Below are 21,404 nucleotides of genomic sequence, written 5' to 3'. Positions count from 1 at the left end.
AAATGTACATCTTCTCACATTAAAATATAAGCTCTGTGAAGGCAGGTCCCATGATAGTTTTGCTCACTATTATGTCACTAAGCCTGTCATAATGCCTATTACACTGTAAGTATTCAATAAACACTAATGAATGTAAACTGCATTTCAGATGAAGGTCCTCTATTAAACTATTGCCTATACTTTGATTACTTTGGAATGCCCAGGAAAGTTTGTCACTGAATTTATGATTAATCAAAGATAATCTCTTTAGGATACTACAAAATGATAAAGGGAACAATCCAACAAGAGGATATTAACTCTAGTAAGCATTTATGTACCAACATAGAACATGTAAATATGTAAAGCAAGTCTTCATGGACATAAAAGGGGAGACTGGCAGAAATATAGTCATAATAGGAAATTTTAACACCCCACTGAAATCAATAAAGAGAAAATCAAGAAGGAAGTGACAACTTCAAATGACATAGTATAATAGATCAAATGGATTTAATTGATTATCTTCAGAGCATTTCACCCCAAAGCAGCAGAATATACATTCTTGTCTAAAAATAGTTTTCTAAAATAGACCACTAGTGAGGACAGAAATCAAGTTCCAATAAGTTTATGAAGACATATCATAACAGGCATCTTCTCTGACCATATGCTATTAAGCTAGAAATCAATTACAAAAAAAAACCCAAAACACACAAAGATATGAAAGCTAAATAACACACTACTGAACAATGAATAGGTTAACAATGTCACTAAGCCTGTCTATTAGGGAAATTAAGAAAACAATCCCAATTCACAGTTGCCTCAAAAAGAATAAAATACCTAGGAATAAATCTAACCAAGGATGTAGAAGACCTGTACTCATAAAATTATAAGACACTGAAGAAAGAAATTGAAGAAGATAACAAATAAGTGCAGCACATACCATGTACATTGAATAGGAGGCATTAACATCATTAAAATGCCCATACTATCGAGAGCAGTCTATAGATTCAATGCAATTCCTATAAAGAATACTGATGATATATTTCATAGAAATAAAACAAATACTTAAAAAATTTAGATGGGCCCTGGCTGGTGTAGCTCAGTGGATTGAGCGCAAGCCTGCGAACCACACAATTATGGTTCGTTTCCCCAGGGCACATCCCTGGGTTGAGGGCTGGTTCCCAGTAGGGGACTCACGAGAAGCAACCATACATTGATACTTCTCTCCTTCTCTCCTTCCCTTCCTCTCTAAAGATAAATAAATAAAATTTTTAAAAAATTAGATGGAAGAATTACAAAAGGCCCCAAATAGCAACATGATCATGAGAAAAAAGAACAAAGTTGGAGAAGTCACACTACCTAATATCAACTATACTACAAGGCCACAGTAATGAAAACAGCATGGTACTGGTAAAAAAAAAAAAAAAAAAAAAAAAGCAGGAGACTTGTGGACTTCTGGCCAAAATGGAGGCATAGATAGATACACTTTGCCTTCTCATAAAACCAAAAGAAAGAAAACGACAAATCTACAAACAGAAAATAACCAGAACTGCCAGAAAATCAATCTGTATGGAAAGTCCAACAACCAAGGAGTTAAAAAAGAAATATTCATTCAAACTGCTAGGAGGGGTGGAGACAGGTAGCCAGGTGGAGAGGATGCATGGCAAGGCAGTGGTTGGTGGACTGGGCAGTCCCACTTTGGTGTGCAGGTAACTGGAAAACAAGACAAATCATACAACCCAGTGTTCCAGCGTGGGGAAAGAAAGCCTCAAAACCTCTGGCAGTAAAAACCTGTGGGGATTCTGGTGGCGTGGGAAACTCCAAGCCTCACAGGAGAGTTTGTTGGAGAGACCCACATGGTCCTAGAACATACATAAGCCCACCCACCTAGGGATCAGCACCAGAAAGGCCCAGTTTGCTTGGGGGAAGCAGGGGAAGGGAATGAAATCCAGCAAAGAGCAGAGCAAGCGCCATTGTTCCCTCTCAGGCCCTGCCCCCACATACAGCTTCACAATGCAGCGATGGGGGTTGCCCCTCCCAGGTGAACACCTAAGCCTCTGCCCCTCACTAGGTAAAAGGTGCATCAAGCCAAAAAATTGGCTCTAACAAAAGAACAGATCAAAGCTCCAGAACAAATACAACTAAGTGACGAAGAGATAGCCAACCTATCAGATGCACACTTCAAAGCACTGGTGATCAGGATACTCACAGAATTGGTTGAACTTGGTCACAAATTAGATGAAAATATGAAGGCCATGCTAAATGAAATAAAGGCAAATGCACAGGGAACCAACAGTGATGTTGAGTCCCAAAACTGGGACTCAAATCAATGGAGTGGACCAGAAAGAAGAAAGAAACAACCAAACAGGAAAGAACAAAGAAACAAGAATTCAAAAAAAACAAGGAGAGGCTTAGGAACCTCCAGGACATCTTTAAACGTTCCAACATTTGAATCAGAGGTGTGCCAGAGGAGAAGAGGAAGAGCAAGATATTGAAAGTGTATTTGAAAAAAATAACAACAAAGAATTTCCCCAATCTGGCAAAGGAAACAGACTTCCAAGAAGTCCAGGAAGCTCAGAGAGTCCCAAAGAAGTTGGACACACCAAGGCACATCATAATTACACTACCCAAGAATAAAGAAAAGGAAAGAATCTTAAAAGCAGCAAGAAAAAAAGGAGACAGTTACCTACAAAGGAGTTCTCATAAGACTATCAGCTGATTTCTCAAAAGAAACCTTGAAGGCAAGAAGGGACTGGAAAGAAGTATTCCAAGTCATGAAAGGCAAGGACCTACATCCAAGATTATTCTATGCAGTAGAGCTACCATTTAGAATGGAAAGGCAGATAAAATGCTTCCCAGATAAGGTCGAATTAAAGGAGTTCATCATCACAAGTCCTTATTATACGAAATGTTAAAGGGCATTAATCTAAGAAGATAAAAAATATGAATGGTAAAATGACAATAAACCCACAACTATGAACAAGCAAACCTAAAAAAGGAAAACAAAAACAAAAACGAACTAAGCAAATAACTGGAACAGGAACAGAATCACAGAAATGGAGATCACATGGAGGGTTAGCAGCAGAGAAGCGGACAGGGTAGAATGGGGAAAATGATACAGGGAATAAGCATAAATAGAGGTAGGAGATGGAGAAGCCAAAGAACTTTTATGTATGGCCCATGGGCATGAACTAAGGGTAGGGAATGATGGTGGGAGGGGGATACATGGTAGAGTAGAATAAAAGGGAGAAAAAATGAGACAACTATAATAGCATAATCAATAAAATATATTTAAAAAATAGAAATGAGTCATAATTCCTTTGGATCACTTGAAAAAGACCCATATGCCCTTGCTGGTGTGTTTCAGTGGACTGAGAGCCAGCTTGCAAACCAAAACATTGTTGGTTCAATTCCCAGTCAGGGCATATGCTGGCCTTTGGGCCAGGTCCCCAGTTGGGGGCATGTGAGAGGCAATTTATTGATGTTTCTCTCACGCACTGTTGTTTCTTTCCCTGTTTCTCTTCCTTCCTCTGTCTCTAAAAATAAGTAAATACAGTCTTTGTTTTAAAAGGGGCCCATTTATTATTTGGTTCAGTGTTTTACTTTGTGAAGTCAAAGTAGTAATGTCAGTTAATGAAGCTTCATACTTCATTGTTCACTAGTTAAAAATCTATGAAGGAATTAGAGAACACATACAGGCAAATATTAAAAGGGAAGAAATTCATTTGTAACAAATCAAATCAAACATAAAATACCTTGTGTAACATTTTTTCAAACTTCGACTTCACACACCACCAACCAAAATCTGGTGAGTCCAACCACGGACTTGAAAGTAATGATGTTTCTAAACAGGAGGCCACACATCAGTGAGCATGACAAGCTAACTCTGTTGAGTCATATATAGTAGTAAATTTCTTTCAAAAGAACACATCAATGAAAATTAGATGCCACCTATTGGCCAACTTACAGAATAACAGGAATACTGTGAATTGTGAGTAATGGGTGGCATTTCAGAAGTTGCCATGGCAAATCATCATTAAAAAAAAATGAAAACAAACAATAGTATAAATCATAAATCATTTTATTTACCTTCAATGTTAAGGAAACCTGTGTGGTGAACTGGTTGCCTCAGACCAGGCCCCAAAAGCAGAAGTGGCACACAGCACTTCAGGCTTCTGCCTCTAGAGTGCTTTTCTGACCACTGTGGACAAGGAGCTGATTCAGTAGCCTCAGCTGGCAAGAAGATACACAACTGCTTATCTTCTCAAGACTGAGTCCACCTCAATAAAGGCAGTGAGAAGTGTTGACATTTGAGAGTTTTGAGAACAGTGCCCACAGAAATTGCTCACATGTTGGATGTGGAGAAAGAGAAAAAGGCAAGTATGCCTGTGGTTTGGAGGGAGAGAGGGCAAGATCAGGGTGGGAGAGAGGGCAATATCAGAATTCAGTCTCAGATGTGCTTGGTATGAGACTCAAGTAAAGAGTCTGGCAGAAACAGGGACATAGGAATCTAAAGTTCAAAAAGAGGTCTAGGCTACAGAGAGCTTTGCAAGTCACTGGGATACAGACAATACTTAAAGTTGTAATGCTGACTACAGAGAGAGGTACTATGAGAGCAAGTACAGACTGAGAGAAGACAGCAACCCAACTCCAGGATGATATAGGGTGAGGAGAAGAAAAGGAACAGGTTAAGGAGTCAGGAAGAGAGCAGCCAGTGAGGTGGCCAAAGCACCAGGTAGGGGATGGATTCCAGAAGCCAAGGAAAGAAGTAAAACAAAGGAGAGGAAGAGTGACAACTGTCCAATGCTGCAGCAGGCACAGGGAGTGCCATGACCACTGAGATAGAATACAACTGCAATCTCCCAGCATGCTTAGTGTTCATTAGTCTGACAGTAAATAAAGATGATCTCCACTACTGTTTCTCTCTCTGATTCACACCTGTTGTCTTCCATAGTACTCAGGAGGACAGTTTTATATAAACATTTGTCTTCAATCTGAGTTGACGCAGCCTCTGAAGTCTAGCAAATATGTTTTCCTCTCCACTGATGGGCATTCCCTAATAGTAAAAGGCAGGAGAGTGGGGCCACTTTTGCATCAGCTCCACTGGTTCCAACCTGAGTGATCCCAGGCAGTGTAATCATTTTGACTTCTAGTCTCCACAGCTATAATGGGGCATTAGTGTTATAAAGCTGAAATACGGTAAAATTCACAGCATGCCACCAAGGACAAAACCTGGAAAACAGTAGATGTTCAATAAGCATTTCCTCCTTCCTCTTTTCTTCTGCTATTAGAGGCATGCCTCGTTTTACTGCATTTCACTGATACTAAATTTTCATCAACATCAAAGCAACATCTTCCACCAGCAAATAGATTAGGGCTCACTGAAGGCTTAGATCATGGTTAGCATTTATTAGCAATAAAATATTTTTAAATTAATGTATGTACATTGTTTTAATAGATATAATGCTATTACACACTTAACAGACTTCAGTGACTATTCATTTAATGTTGTCAATAGGTTCCACCATCTTAATGACATACAATGAAACTAAATTTACCATAGGCCAATTAACATACAGAAGAGTTAAGTTCCTATAATACATCATCAATATTATAATGGAACAACATGAAACAAATGATGTTATACAAAGACATGCTGTATAGTCTAAACACAGCTTTTATGGGTACTGGGAAATCAGAAACTATGCGACTCACTTTATTGTGATTTTCACTTTAGAGTGGTGGTCTGAAACCAAACCTGCAATATCTCTGAGGTATGCCTGTATAAACTACTGTTTAGAAAGCCAGACTTGAGGCCAAGATGGAGGCATAAGTAGACACACTGTGCCTCCTCACACAACCAAAATAAGGACAACAAAAATTTAGAAACAACAACAACAAAAAAAACAACCAGTACTGACAGAAAGTTGAACTATATGAAAGTCCGACAACCAAGGAGTTAAAACAGACACATTCATCCAGACAGGTAGAAGAGGTGGAGCTGGGAACTGGGAGGAGAGGGGTCCCAGCAAAAAATGTGGTGGCTGGCAGATTCCGGGTGTGGGGTGGCAGCAGGGGGACCCAGGAAGGCAGCAGATTGTGGGCACAGCACGCAAGGTGGCTGGCGGAACCAGGCTGTCCCACATTTGCACGCATATAAACCAGGCAAAACTGTGGAGTGAGACAGACCATTCAACCCAGAGCCCCAGCGATGGGAAATAAAGCCTCAAAACACTGATTGAAAACACCTGTGAAGGTTGAGGTGCTAGGAGAGATTCCCAGCCTAACAGGAGAGTTTGTTGGAGAGACCCAGAGTCCTAGAACATACACAAACCCACCCACGCAGAAATCAGCACCAGAAGGGCCCAGTTTGCTTGGGAAAGCTGCAGAAGGGACTGAAACCTGGGGACTGAAAACTTCCCCAATCTGGCAAAGGAAATAGACTTCCAAGAAGTCCAGGAAGCTCATAGAGTTCCATGGAAGGTGGACCCAAGGAGGAACACACCAAGGCACATCATAATGACATCAGCCAAGATTAAAATGAAGGAGAGAATTCTAGAAGCAGCAAGAGATAAGGGAACAGTCACCTACAAAGGAGTGCCCATCAGACTGTCAGCGGATTTCTCAAAACAGACCTTAAAGGCAAGAAGGGGCTGGAAAGAAGTATTCCAAGTCATGAAAATCAAAGACCTACATCTAAGATTGCTCTATCCAGCAAAGTTTTCACTTAGAATGGAAGGGCAGATAAAGTGCTTCTCAGATAAGGTCAAATTAAAGGAATTCACCATCACCAAGCCCTTATTATATGAAATGTTAAAGGGACTTATCTAAAAAGAAAAGAAGATAAAAAAGATGTATAGTAAAATGACAGCAAACTCACAATTATTAACAACCACACCTAAAACAAAAGCAAACTGAGCAAACAACTAAAAGAGGAACAGAACCACAAAAGTAGAGATCACATGGAGGCTTAGCAACAGGGGAGTGGGAGGAGAAGAGAGGGGGAAAAGGTACAGAGAATAAGTAGCAGAGATGGTAGGTAGAAAATAGACAGGGGGAGGGCAAGAATAGCATGGGAAATGTAGAAGCTAAAGAACTTATAAGCTGACACATGGACATAAACTAAAGTGGGGGAATGTGGGTGGGAGAGGGTGTGCAGGGTGGAGGGGAGTGAAAGGGGGGAAATGGGACAACTGTAATAGCATAATCAATAAAATATATTTTTTTAAAAAAGAAAACTAGACTTGAGAGAAGCAGACACATGGCCAACTTGGTGTTCACCTACCTTCTTCCTCAGGGTCAAGGCCTGAAGATAAGGGTGTGCAAATGCTTACAGTACTTAAGCTTCTTTCACAGGGTCACAGAGGCCTCCCCAAAAGAGAGATTCTCCTGACATGAATCACATGAGTGGAAATAGCAAGTAAATCTTAACTAGTTCTCATCTTAGATACTGACCCTAGGAAAACAGTCCATCTCCTGCTTAGCCACCAGGTCCCTAAAATTTCCACATGAAGCCATGTATAATTTATCACTCTACTCCACTCAACACCCCTGGAAGAGAGAAGGGTCCCTGGAGCCAACTACCTGCTTCACACAAAGTTTATTAGGAAGTGAATTAATTGCTTACCTTTTCAATGTCTACAAGTTCAGTCTCATAAATCTCGGCAATGGTAATGTGGTGTTTAGCTGCGATTGTAAACCTTCCCTGGGTGGATGACAAAAAAACATAGTCACCTTACTGTGTTGCCCATTTTAATGCCAACCCACTTAGAAGCAAGAAAAAAAAGAATACAACTCTAAACCACTTCAAGGAGTCCACCCCACAGCCACTCAAGCAAGGCAATGTCTTACCATGTCTGTGTAAATGTCGATGGCTGCATTTAAGCAGTTGATAGCCTCTGAAACGTAGGCATTTAAGAAAAACAATGAAAAATCCATTCAGTCAAACAGGGTCCAGGTGAGCCTATCTTTCTGGCTGCTACTAGAACACTAATGGGGTCCTATTTGGGGCAGAGGGTGAGCAGGTTGGTTAGTGAGAAGCAAACACTAATCAAACATAAATCCAGATCTCCTCACCATGCTCTCTAAACATAAACTGCAGTGCAATTTAGGGAACTGGAGCTAGAGTGGTACTGGATCAGTTACTCTTAATCTAAGAGTGAGGACTCCACCCAAGGGAGACATTGCATTATAAAGAAAACAAATATGGGTTGTCAACAACAATGATCATCTACATCAGCTTAAACACAAATGTAAGTGAATTCTTCAGTGACATCACATATATATATATTCATTTTAGAAGACAGTACTTTACAAGAAAGATGACTTAATAGACTACTGTTCATGCAGCCAAAACAAAAAGACTTTGAAATCCTTGTGCAGACAGCTCTTAACAGAAGTCGGCATTTTGTACAATGTTAACGATGCTAAAGTTTGGTGTGCTAACATATACACAAAAGGAAGAAAAATCTAATAAATGACAGTGCTAATAAGTAAATCAATCTCCTTTCTTGTATATCTTTTAACTGAAAACTTTATTGGTGACCTGAAAATATGCACAAGTTAAAACATGAATACTTCATATGGTTTAATTATAGCATTTAAATTTTCAAAGAACATTACATTGTAAGAAATGATGCAATTCTTTTTTCACTATAAGTAAAGGTTAACATTGCTACAGCAAAAATGCAGGTATGAATTATGATGAGAACCAACATGTATTTGGAAACCAGGCAACATAAGCTTGGCTGGTGCATTTGGCCATTTCATTGTCCTTCAGAAATAAAGATTTGTAAATACTTTTCACCATGCATTCATCTACATGCATCATCTATGTTCTTATATAAAATTGATGCCCACAGGGCTGGCATTTAGGGATGCACTGAAATGAATTCTGAGGTAAGGAAAGCATTTCACGGGATGAAGGAACCAGGTCCAAAATGAAAAAGCTGGAAGTTTGCATTTTAAAATTGAGGACACATTTCCAGATAAAAGAGATTAAACTCCTGTCCAGAGATTTTCATGAATATTTTCATTGTATCTACAGAATTTAAAGTGTCTACAAGAGCTGCAGACCCTTAATTAACACGCTTGACATTTTGTTTCTTAAAGATTTAGCATTCTCCACAAAAAAACTTCAAAACAAAACCAGTTTTCTCTAGGAAGCATTTCCAGCCTCAAGAATATGCACGATTTTAGAGTGTGTGAAGCCCACTTTTCTCTTGATAGTCTTCATAGAAGCATCTCAGGGACTTGGGAATTCAGGGCATCCCAGTGCTCAGGGCCTGAGTGAAATGTCTCCTCCTAATGCATTTGGCTTTCATGTCTTCTTCCAGCACCAGCAAGGCAGCCTCTCTGCAGACAGCTATGACCTCTGTTCCTGAGTATATGCCCGTTTGGAGAATAAGTTCATTCAGATCAACATCCTGACTGACTAGCATAGAGTGAAACTGTGGGCTGATTTCCCTCCTTGTGGTTGCATCTGGTAAAGGCACACTAGATGATTCTATTGGTTCTTCCAGGCCGCATCAATGCCTTGTCTATCCTATCTGGGTGGTTAGTAACAGCCAAAACTGGCATGTCCTTTAACTGCTCAATGCCATCCATTTCCATGAGGAGCTTAGCCAGAACACGGTCAACCACATTTCCAGCACTTGAAGAGCTGCCCATTTCAAGTTTGAAGAAAACAATGGAAGGGGCCACCATTCTTGCTTTGTGGAAGACCTCTCTAACAACTATTTCAGATTCTAACAACTATTTCAGATTCACCAATATATTTATTTATTAACTCAGGCCCCTTTATGGGTAGGAAATTCAGTCCACTTTCATTGGCCAAAGCTTTAGCAATCATCATTTTAGAGCATCCAGGTGGCCTGTACAACAGAAATCCCTTAGGTGGCTGAACATGCATTTGGATGAAAGACTCCAGGTGCTTTCAAGGGCCATTCCACAGCATGGAATAGTGAGCAAACAACTAAAAGAGGAACAGAATAGTTCCTATTCCAAACTATTGCATGGAATAGTTTCAGTTTCAGTTTGGTATTTTCCAGTCCTCCTATATCTGACCAGGATATATTTGGAACATCAACTGCAACCTCCCTCATGGCACTAGGCCTGACTTCATTCATCACCTATAAGAAATCATTCAGAGTAATCTTCACCAACCCAGCCACCTTGCTGTAAGGGAGGTTAGGCTGTCTCTTCAGGGCTCCTCACAAGGCACAGAGACCTGATTCATTAGAAAGACTTTCAGGTCTGCTCCAACGTATCCATGAGCACCGTTTGCCATCTGCAGCAGCTCAGCTTCAGTGAGGACATGGGGCACCTTTTGAAGTAGTGTCCGAAGGATATCAAGCAGGTCTTGAGTGTTAGGAACTCAGATCTCAATCCCTTTATTGAATCGCCCAGGTCAGTGGAGTGCAGCATTCAAAGCATGAGGGCAATTTGTGGCCACAATGACTAACACCTGTCCCTTCACTTCCTTCTGAATCAATACTATCTATTAGTGTTAGGAGAGAAGCTTCAACTATTTTTACCACTTCATTCTGAGTCCCTTCTCTTTTGGGGCAAAGTGCATCCAGCTCATCAATAAAAATAATTTATGGGTGCTGCAGAATGGCTTCAGCAAATAACTGATGTAATCTTGCTTCGGTCTCCCCATAGACTTTGCTCATAATTTCAGGACCATTTATCACAGACATATAGGCCCTGACCTCATGGGCAATGGCCCTGGCAAATCATGGTCTTCCCATGACTGGGGGGGTGGGAGGGACAGTAGAGTAGCACTCCTCTAGGCAGAGGGATTCTATAACTCTTGAAAAGTTCAAGCTTTTGAACTTTTGAGAGTCTGCTTGAGAGGAAGTTCAATTATTTCTCCAGTTGGTTTCAGCTGACCTTTTAAGCCTCCTATCATGTCATAAGTTACTTTGAATTGGTTCTCTTGATCATTTAAATTTGTATGAATTTTTATAAAATTGACTCTGGTTGTTGTAGAAATGAAATAAAACGTATCAGTGTTGCAATGTGTGCTCCTAGACTGGCTGACTTTGGCACACTCTCTTCATTGGCACGGTCCTTGTTCTCTTCTCCTGCAGACACAAATTAACATTCAGGGGCTGTGACTTCCTCGGGCCCAAGTCCACTGCTGCCATCAGGACTCTGTGTGACATCTGACAAAATGTCACCAGCTTTATTTTTCTTTCTGTCATCTATCTACTGGTTTGCAGGGAATACTGCCTGACAATGGGACCCGGGGCTCATCCAGATCCAGCTAGCTTAGGTGTAAGGGCAGATCCAGAGCCAGCAGGTTCAGAGGCTGCTCCGCGGATATCAGTGTCAGAGTCGCTCCGCAGCCATTGCAGTACCATGCCGTCTGCCTCTTTCACATGCAGCACTTGCTACTTGCATAGTCGTCCATAGAATGTAATGTACAGGAAGTTGCCTGGGTAAAAAACAATCTTGCCATCTAGTTTTCTCAGAAAACAATCAACCAGTTGTTCTTCACTGATATCCACATTTTTGTCACTGAGTGCACATCCATATCCTCGGCCTGCAGCACAGTGCCCAGTAGAGGCTGGCAGTGGATGGTGTTGTTATCTCGAATACCCACATTGTTCTGAGCTATTTCACTCAGGCCGACCTTGCCTCCAGGAAACCCGACACAGGCCAGGCTGTGTAGACCTCTTGTTTTCCATGTAAACTAGTAAGCAGCACTGGTTGACCTATACATGTATTTGCAGGCTTCATAACACTGAATCCAAGCTGAACAAGGGAATTCTGGAACTTTGTAGGAATTTTGTCATCTTTTTCTAAGAAGTTGATCACCACCACAGTCCTGGTCACCCCTGCAAAGCCAGCTTCAGCACAATCCCGCAAGCCCCGCAGGGGAGTAAGCCACAGTGGGCGAGTGAACTGCTGTTGGAGCTCTGGTTGAGCCATTTTCTGTTCTTGGAGGACATGATCGGAAGGCAAGCCTTAATCTTCTAATACAGTGAGTCAACCCACTATCACAAAATGGTGTTGTTTTTAATTCTGTCATTTGTTTGATAGTTCCACATTTATTGCTTCTGGAAAAGAGGCAGTAGAGTAAAAAGGCCTGACTAAAGAATAGAAAGTTGATTAACAAAAAAATACCCCTGTCTGGTGTGGCTTAGTGGATTGAGAGCTGTCCTCCAAACTAAAGGGTGGCCAGTTCTATTCCCAATCAGGGCACATGCCTGGGTTGCACACCAGGTCCCCAGTAGGGGGTGTGCGAAAGGGAACCACACACTGATGTTTTTCTCCCTCTTTCTCCTTCCCCTTCCTCTAATCTTTAAAAATAAATAGAGTAGTACCTCTTTAAAAAACAAAAACAAAAAGCAATTTCCTCCGAAACTATATAAGAAATGTGGAGTCATTATCACACCTTTAAAAATATAAAAAAAGAGAAAGAAAAATAAGCTACCTATAATCCCACTCAAACTCACGCATAGTATTTGATGTGCTTTGCCTTCTAGTGTTTTCCAGGTGCATTTCTATGTACACAGACTTTATTCTAAATATGATATCTCAATTTTCATGTGGTTCTTTAGTTACCATATGAACATTTCCAGGTCACTAAAGAATCTCTGAAAGAAGGGACTGTAATGACTGTATCATATTCTACAATACTGATGCATTAAAACTATTCTCATCTTTTGCTCATTTAGGCTTCATTCAATTTTTCTCTTTCAGACATAAGTTCTGATCAATCTCTATGCAAAAACCCTTGAAAAGATCTTACGATACAGTCCTAAAATTTGGAATTTCTATGTTAAAATGGACTGCTAAAACTGAAATTGAGAACAGGCTGACAGTGACCAGAGGGGTGAATTTCAAAGGAAAAGGGGAAGGGTTTACAGGAACAAATATAGAGGACACATGGACAAAAACAAGGGGGGGTGTGGAAACAGGAGGGAGGTGGGCAGGGCTGGGGTGGGCTGGGCTGGGAGTAAAAGGCAGAAAACTGTACTTGAACAATTAAAATTAAATTTAAAAAAAGAAGAAGAAAAAAGAGAACTCCACAGCTATGAGTGTATGTGTGGAAAGGAATTCAAGCTTTTAATCACTAAGTGTGCACTCCTCTAACTAACAGAGAAGTAATATTTACAAAATGTTATCACTTTAAATACCCAACTTCATTCTTTCCTCAAAACAAATACTTTGAAAAACAGTTTAAAAAGTTAGATGACTATTATGTGAGTAAGCTGATTTTAACCATCGAATATTACAATCTCCTATTAACTAGATCTTAAAACTTACTAGGCATTTAGGAATGAGGGACTATGACTATGGGGGTTTCATTTAATAAGCAATATGCATACATATTCATAAAATTAGGATGTAAGAAACCTTAGATGAAATTAAAGCTTATTTCCAAAAATTTCTCCAAAATGCTACATAAAGTTTAAGAAAATGATGTTAAGCAGATAAACAGGATAAATTTAACATATCTTGTCATTAAACCACCAAATGATTAAAGAAAAATTTCTAAAGTTACCAAAATCTCTATACCACAAAGTACAAAAATTTATTTTTACCAAGGCTCAAAAATCCCAGAGGTATAACCTGTGAAAAGGTTGCCAACATCAGCCCTACCGCCCTAGACCAGTGATTTTCAACCCTTTTCATCTCATGGCACACATAAATTTATTACTAAAATTCTGCAGTACACCCCAAAAATATATTTTTTGCCAAACTGACCAAAAAAAGTTATAATTTGATTCATGCACAAAGATGGCTATTGCTGTGTTGGCTGCTGTTATTTGTTTCAATCTAAGAGAAAAGTGGTTAGTGCCCCTAACTAAATAGTCAGTTATTGCATGTTTTAAAAACTCTTGTAGCCAAAGCACACTGGTTGAAAATTGCTCTCTAGACAGAGGTGTGTCTTACCTTGAGGGTCTGCCTTTTTGTAAGCATTCCCAGCATCCACAAAGCTGGTAGCGGAATCATGTTTGCCCTGAAGCTGCATATGGAGCTTGGCTGCCTGACAAAATGCATTTCCTGCAGCTGAGGAAGATAAAGTACTACAATTAAACAGAGAGGCACAAGTATACCCACAGAACAGCCCATGCTCTAAGTTCTAGACCTACTTCTAGAAAGTTCCATTCCACTGAAAAGAAGCACTCCAGTCAGAAGCACATGAAAATGTGATCTAGTGTGTCACAGGTGTATATAGAAATAACCAAAATCAGTCAAACAGGGATAAAAGCTTCTCTCAGTCAGAGGACCCCCAAAAGGCCCCTGAGCAATAAGCCTCCATTCAATTAGCAACGGTCTAATCCTAGGCTACTCAATTCTGTTCTACAGAGTATACTGGCAGATTTAAACTACTAATGTTTAAACAAAGGTAATACACTGAGGTCATTTATTTGATCATCTTTCTATCTTACAGTGTCCACTGGACTTACTTGTGATTGAAGAAAACTGCTAATGAAGGCTTCATGGTCAAAAGTTTCTCAAAGAATGATAATTATGCCTAGAATTACAAAATTCAGTTTTTTCCTTAAATTTATTACACAATATGACTGCAATTTATAAAAGGTTTAATCTGTCTGTATTCCACGTAGTCTGAAAACTCATACTACCTCCCTGCAGAATCACAGATGGATTTGGTTATGGGGTGCTGCCCATGTCTTTTTTGGGATATCTTTTTTGGTGCTGCCCATGTCTTTTTTCACAATGTGAAAGGTTTGTGCACTAAATTTTTTTCAGAAAAGGTTCTGGATCCAGGACTATGAATTCTGGAGTGGCAAAAAAAAAAGTGAAGGAAGGAATCCCTAATAGAGAAGTCACACGAACAAGGAACAAATGCTGGGAGGCAAGAAAGGGCTGAAACTAAGCCAAAGAGAAGCCCATGCTTGCCTGTGGGAGGAGGAATGAAAGTGCAGGGGCAGTGGAAATCAAGGCTGATGATGCTGGTAAGTCAGTTTAGGGAAGTTAAATGCTAACATGAGAAACCTGGGCAAAGATGAATCTACTTCAACACCAAGTTCTCAGTTGAGAGAGAGCATAGCACCATGGCAGTGCCTCAGAAAAATGAGCGCCACGGACTGGGAAGCACAAAGGCCTATGGAGATACAGCTCAGTAAGATCTGGAATAGGGAAATCAGTACCAACAAGAAAGGAGGGGAAAGAATTTGCTCCACTGGAAAAAGCAAAATTAAGAATATTATAGAACCTTTTGGTCTTAAAAAAACATATTTCAAAAATATACAGAATATAGTGTCAGATACCTAAGTACCCACTGCTGGTATTAAATGTTTACTTTAAATTCCTTTTTAAAGTTACCAAAATGTTTATCCTTTTTAAGAGATAAAAAGCCCTGGCTGGTGTAGCTCAGTGGATTGAGCTCGGGCCTGCGAACCAGACGATTGCAGTTCGATTCCCAGTCAGGGCACATGCCTGGGTTGCAGGCCAATTCCCGGCAGGGGCCAGTTCCCAGCAGGGGATGCATGAGAAGCAACCATACATTGATGTTTCTCTTCCTCTCTCCTTCCCTTCCCCTCTAAAAGATAAATAAATAGAATATTTTAAAAAAGAGATAAAACATTCATTTCCATTAAAGCTTCACCTACTGTCTGCTGTCCCTACCCCTTTTCCAGAGGTAACCACACAGTTCCCACTTGAGTTTCTGGACTTTCACTTGATGGAAAAAAAGGTAGTACAAACTCCCCAGCCAGCCTGCCCAGGTTTACCTATTGTTCTGTACAGAAAGAATGCCCAGGTAGTTCTGAAAATATTTAACTACCAGCATGAACAGAGAACCCCTGCCCACCTGGCTTTAACCCTTTCATGGGTGAATCATGAGGCTGGGGTTGAGGGGCCAATGCCACTTCATGGGTAGTGGGCAGGCACCTGAAGTACTTGGTGCAGCAGCTAACTTGTAAATAGCAGTTCAGGAATATATCGGCTAAATGGAAGCTTTGATGGGTTCCGCCTTGGAAGAGTACAGTGATAACTTGGATCTCCCAAGTAAAGTGCTTACAAAAGACTGGTTCCAGTTACACATCATTATTATTATTACAGGCAAATCTACCCTACATCTACCAATAGCAGTGGTTTTGTAACAGGGCACAGACAAGAGGGGGCCCCCCAAAAAAGGGATTTGGAATGGGGTCCAGAACTCAAGGTGTCCAGGAAATATTGGAAAGACATATAAGATGTCCTCACTCCTTACCGTAACCCCACCCCCTCCCTGCCACAGGTGTCACTTCGGGGAAAGGACAAATGCAGCAGGGCCATTGAGAGTTGTTTTGCATAGCAACAGTTTGCAGATAACCTCTAGAATGGTCATTTAACATATCTATAACCTTTAACTGATTCCATAGACATGTTAAATAGCTGTGGCTATACATGGAGCCAGGAAGAAGGCAGTGACTTCTACCCAGGACATAACTGGGAGTAACTGGGAGGCAACACCCCCTGGTTATAGGGCCTGCCTGAGAGCTTGGAGATAATTGGCTCTACTCCACGGGGCCGTGCCTGCCCACACTCACTATGGCAGCCCAGTAAAGCTGGGAGGATAAGGGAGTCCTGGCAGATGTAGCCAATTGTGGGAGGAGTTGGAAATGGGGCTGCAAAGGAGGACTGGCTTGGGGATTTAAACGCAGATGCGACAGCCATTGGAAGGGAGAGCCATGCAGTTTTGGCAGAGTGAGGACCTCCTCTAGGCCATGTGAGAGAACCACACGGCTTTGCCAGAGTGGGGACCCCCGCAGCCATGTAAGAAGAGGAGAACCATGCGGTTTTGGCCAGAGTGCAGACCCCTGCAGCTTTGGTAGAAGAGGACCACTCGGCTTTGAGAGTGCTCTCTTTGGCCATGTGGCCTGGGAAGCAGGAGAGACTTTGTCTGGAAGAAGGGTGAAAGAACTCTTTGCCAGGGGACCGTCAGAAGGTGCCACATGGCTTTGGAGTAATTAGAGATACTGCCTGGATGGCGACACAGCTGACAGTGCCAGCAACCTGAATCAAGGACATACGCTTCTTTTCCTGAGATACGGTACCCCAAATTAGGGCAGGGGGGAAGGAAGTGCTGTGGGCGTCTGTGGTTATCCTAAAGGACTTTGATATATTAATGGGGACATTGGGTCACTACTTCAAGTCTGTATAGCTTTAAATAAACCTTTCCTTTCCACAAATCTCTGGCATTGAGAGATGTCTTTCCTCTGACGGTGGACAGAGGAGCCCAGTAGGTATTAGGATACTGTCCTTGGGAGGGGCCCCTGTAGTTCTGTGACAGTTTTTGGCATCCCTCGGTGGGCCAAATATTGGGCCCCCTTTGGACCTCTGTTCTGTAACAGTTTCGCATATTTAAATGTTATAATTTCCTTTAAAACTTACATCTTTTCTCTTCTACTGGTAATTTCATTTCTGCAGTTTATCTATGTTGACCAATTATGGTCCAGCCTTTCCCCACCGAGTACAATACCACAACATCCAGGCTCTATGGGGCAATATCTCCCCAGACAATATTAAGTGCTTTGATTTTACAGTTTCATGTTCCCACTTCCCAAACTAATTGCTGGCTTACTTATTCACAGAACATTCATTCCAATCACTGCTAATAAATACCAGCTTGATTTCTCCAAACTTAGAAGTGTCTTTAAAGTAGCATATAGTAAAGTAATACAACTTCTCAAGTTAAATTTCTTCACCTGTAAAATTGGTCTAATACCTGCCAGGATTATCTCTCAAAAGCTAAGTATCAAACAAATTAGCTTAATCTTTATAAAAGAACTTTAAAACTATAGAGGTGCAGTGGTGTTAGGATCACCACTGCTGCAACACAGAAATAATCCCACTCGATCTAATATTTATTCATTTACTACACAAACATCCTCAGCATATACCATGTTGCAAGCACCAGTCCAGCCCCTGAAAGTATAGCAGAGATGAAACACAGAAACATCCCAGCCTTTTATGGTTTGCACTCTAGTGAGGGGACAGTACATAATAAAAACACACACACAATATAAATTAGTAAACATTGTTCACTTATTTTTGCTAGATGGTGATAAGGGCATTGCAGAAAAGGGAAGGGAATTTCCAGGAAAAAGAAGATTGCTATCTTTATTTTTATATTATTTTTTAATTAACATTCATTTTTTAAAGATTTTATTTATTTATCTTTAGAAGGGAAGGAGAGAGAAGCATGGTTGCCTCTCATGAGTCCCCTGCTGGGAACTGGCCTGCAACCCAGGCATGTGCCCTGACTGGGAATCCAACCGCGATTGTGTAGTTCACAGGCCTTCGCACTCAATCCACTGAGCTACACCAGCCAGGGCAAAGATTGCTATCTTTAAAAGGGGTGGCCAGGGAAGACCTGAGAAGACAACATTTCAAAGGGATAAAGGAAACAATCAGCCACACCTTATTTTGGAGAAGAGCATGCATGAAAGGCTCTGAGAAGGGAACCAGGTGAATGAGGGGAGTGGGTAAATAAGATCAGAGACAGGGATCAAGGTTCAGGTAGATCCTGAAAGGCCACTGTTAAGGACTCTAGCTCTTATTTAAAATGACGTAAGCTGACTTATGGAATTTCCTTAGTGTTAGTGTAACAGGGCTCAGCCAAGAGTGGGGCCCCAAAAAGGGATTTGGAATGGGGTCCAGAACTCAAGGTGTCCAGGGAATATGGGAAAGAAATATGAGATGTCCTCACCCTTTACCCGCCCCCCAACAGGTGTCAGTTGGGGAGGGGACAAATGGAGCAGGGCCATTGAGAACTGTTTTGCATAGCAACAGTTTCACAGCTAACCTCTAGCATGGTCATTTAACATATCTATAACCTTTAACTGGTTTCATGGATATGTTAAATAGCTGTGGCCATGCTCTAAGTCAGGGGGATGGAAGTGACTTCCACCTAAGACATAACTGGGAGGCAACTCCCCCTGGTTACAGCACCTGCTTGGAGTTGACTGGCTCCACGCCATGGGGCCAGGCCTGCCCAGATTCACTATGGCAGCCCAGTAAAGCTGGGAGGATATGGGAGTCCTGGCAGATGTAACCGATTGTAGGAGGAGTCGGAAATGGGGCTGCAGAGGAAGACTGGCATGGGGATTTAAATGCAGACGCTGCAGCCATGTGAAGAAGAGGGAACCACAGGGCTGTGGCAGTGCAGAGAGAGAACCATGTGCTTCTGGCAGAGTGGGGACTGCCCCCCGCCCCCCGCAGCCATGTAAGAAGAAGGAAGAGAACCATATGGTTTTGGCCAGCGTGCAGACCCCTGCACCTCTGGTTAAGGAGAACCATGCGGCTTTGCCAGAGTCGGGACCCCTGCAGCTATGTGAAGAGGAGAACCACTAGGCTCTGGCAGAGTGGGGACTCCCTCAGCCAGTTGAAGAAGAAAGCCACACGCTTTTGGCAGAGTGCAGACCCCTGTAGCTTTGGTAGAAGAGGCCCATGCAGCTTTGGGGTGTTCCCTTTGGCCATGTGGCCTGGGAAGCAGGAGAGACTTTGCCTGGAAGAAGGGTGAAAGAACTCTTTGCCAGTAGACCATGGGAAGGTGCCACATGGCTTTGGAGTAATTAGAGATCCTGCCTGGATGGCAACACAGCTGACAGTGCCAGCAACCTGAATCAAGGACATACGCTTCTTTTCCTGAGATATGGTACGCCAAATTAGGGCAGGGGGAGAAGGAAGCGCTGTGGGCGTCTGTGGTTATCCTAAAGTACTTTGATATATTAATGGGGACATTGGGTCACTACTTTAAGTCTACATAGCTTTATATAAACCTTTCGTTTCCTTTTCACAAATCTATGGCATTGAGAGACGTCTTTCCTCTAGTGGCAGACAGATGAGCCCAGTAGGTGATCAGGACAGTATTAGCATATACCGTCCTTGGTGGGGAAGGGGCCTGTTGTTCTGTAACAGTTTTTGGCAACCCTGAGTGGCCCAAATATTGCCCCCCTTGGACCTCCATTCGGTCACATTAGAACATCTTGAAGCGGACCCTGACTCGTGGGGTTTGCCACTTTGTGGATGGGAGAGAGAGGTTCACATGGACTACTGAGTCCTGTGGAGGAAAAGGGACAGCATGGCTTCTCTCTCAAGGGGAGAAAAAGCCTCAGCCCTTGTTGTAGACCGCTCTGCCTGGTTCTAGGAATTGTATCTCGACCCCTTGTGGCTAAGGGCAAGGGACAACCTTTGGAATGCAAGCAGCAGGAGACAAAGCTTGTCTCTGGTAGCAAATGCTGCCTCAGTTTACTCTCCCTGCCCCCAAAGGTTGGTAGGAAGTCAGTGATGGGTAAGACCCCTCACAGCAGGGGGCAACCTAAGCCACTTGATCACTTGGGAGGCCTTCATGGAAGTACCCAGGGGGCTGCAACAAAGAGGGAACAATGGACTTTCACCCCCCACCCCCAGCTTTGGAAAAGCCCAAGTCCCCATGTCCTCTGGGAGAAGCGCTTCCTGGCTCTAATCCCCTTAAGCCTGAATACCTGTTGGGGAGAGGTGCAGCTCCTTGCCTTGCTAGAGTGTGTCCTGGGGAAAAATCTGGCACCAAAAGACTTCCTGATAAACCTGTGAAATCTGCTCTGCTAAGAGTGCTTTCATTCATATGTTAAGGGTTCGAGCAGGAAACCCTAAAATTCTGTTTCTGACAGACTCAGACTCATACTAAACCCTCAGATTTCTTTGAAATGTTATCTACTGTTTGATCCTTGCTACCCTGTATTCCTGTGTATTACAACCCAATAAAAGCCCCAAAGGAGGGGTCTCGAGGCCTTTTTCTCCTCAGAGAAACTGGCCGCTGCTGGCCTTTTTCCCCTGAGAAAATGGCCACTGCTCATGGCCTTTTTCCTCTGGGAAAATGGCCACTTTTCCTCCCTAAGCAGATCACATCATGTCTCAGTAATATTTACTCTCATCTGTGGCACACGGGGGGACTTGTGAGGAAATTCGTCCCTACAAGCCCTCGCCTTGACAAGCCTTTATTGCGTTTCTGGGCACATTACATGATGATCCTCATTTACTATGCACAGGTTCCCTTTAGGAGGTCACCGTTTACAAAAAACAAAGGAGCCTATGCTGCTAATCACACCACAGAAGAAGGGTATTTGTAAATGAAAAGGGAAAAGTGGTTGAACCCATTACACTCCAAACTGGCAGAATTTTAGCATGGATTTTAGGAAGTTACAGTAAGCACTTGCTGTCTCAATTCAGGATGAGGAAGTTGTAACAAAAGCAAGTTTCAAAGTGGCCTAGGTACATTGCAGGCCTGATTCCCCATGGGAGAACATATCTGTGGGCCTGGGTCCTGTGCATCTCTGAGTGGGAGCTGGGCCCACACCATGCGGACTCTCCTACAACATCTGATTACCAGATAAAAGAAATAAGTGATCTTTTTAGAATAAGATCACTTTTCACCTCTGATTACAAGACCTGAACAAAACATGTGAATGCTGGAATAATAC

The 21,404-nt window shown here is 42.1% G+C and overlaps 1 protein-coding gene and 1 pseudogene across 6 annotated transcripts in view; both read right to left on the bottom strand.

The window, feature by feature from the left end:
• Positions 1–21,404, bottom strand: part of NAPB (NSF attachment protein beta) — a 63,759-nt gene that overhangs the window by 16,488 nt on the left and 25,867 nt on the right. For 4 of the 6 annotated variants that reach the window (XM_037057004.1, XM_037057000.1, XM_037057002.1 and 1 more), the window contains exons 3-5: positions 13,885–14,001; positions 7,828–7,874; positions 7,604–7,681 (exon numbers count right to left, since the gene is read on the bottom strand). In XM_037057004.1, the coding sequence (XP_036912899.1) occupies positions 7,604–7,681; positions 7,828–7,874; positions 13,885–14,001 (242 nt within the window). Of the gene's footprint in view, positions 1–7,603; positions 7,682–7,827; positions 7,875–13,884; positions 14,002–21,404 lie in introns of those variants that run through there. The other 2 variants (XM_037057001.1, XM_037057005.1) reach the window with 2 other exon arrangements.
• On the bottom strand, positions 7,881–12,003 carry LOC118994361 (ATPase family protein 2 homolog; annotated as a pseudogene).

The sequence above is a fragment of the Sturnira hondurensis genome, unplaced genomic scaffold (genome assembly GCF_014824575.4).
Source record: "Sturnira hondurensis isolate 20B ecotype Veracruz unplaced genomic scaffold, ASM1482457v3 Scaffold0009244, whole genome shotgun sequence".
NCBI classification, from domain to species: Eukaryota; Metazoa; Chordata; class Mammalia; order Chiroptera; family Phyllostomidae; genus Sturnira; species Sturnira hondurensis.
The sequence above is the reverse complement of the archived record's forward strand: the minus strand, read 5'-3'. Positions and strand labels throughout refer to the sequence as shown.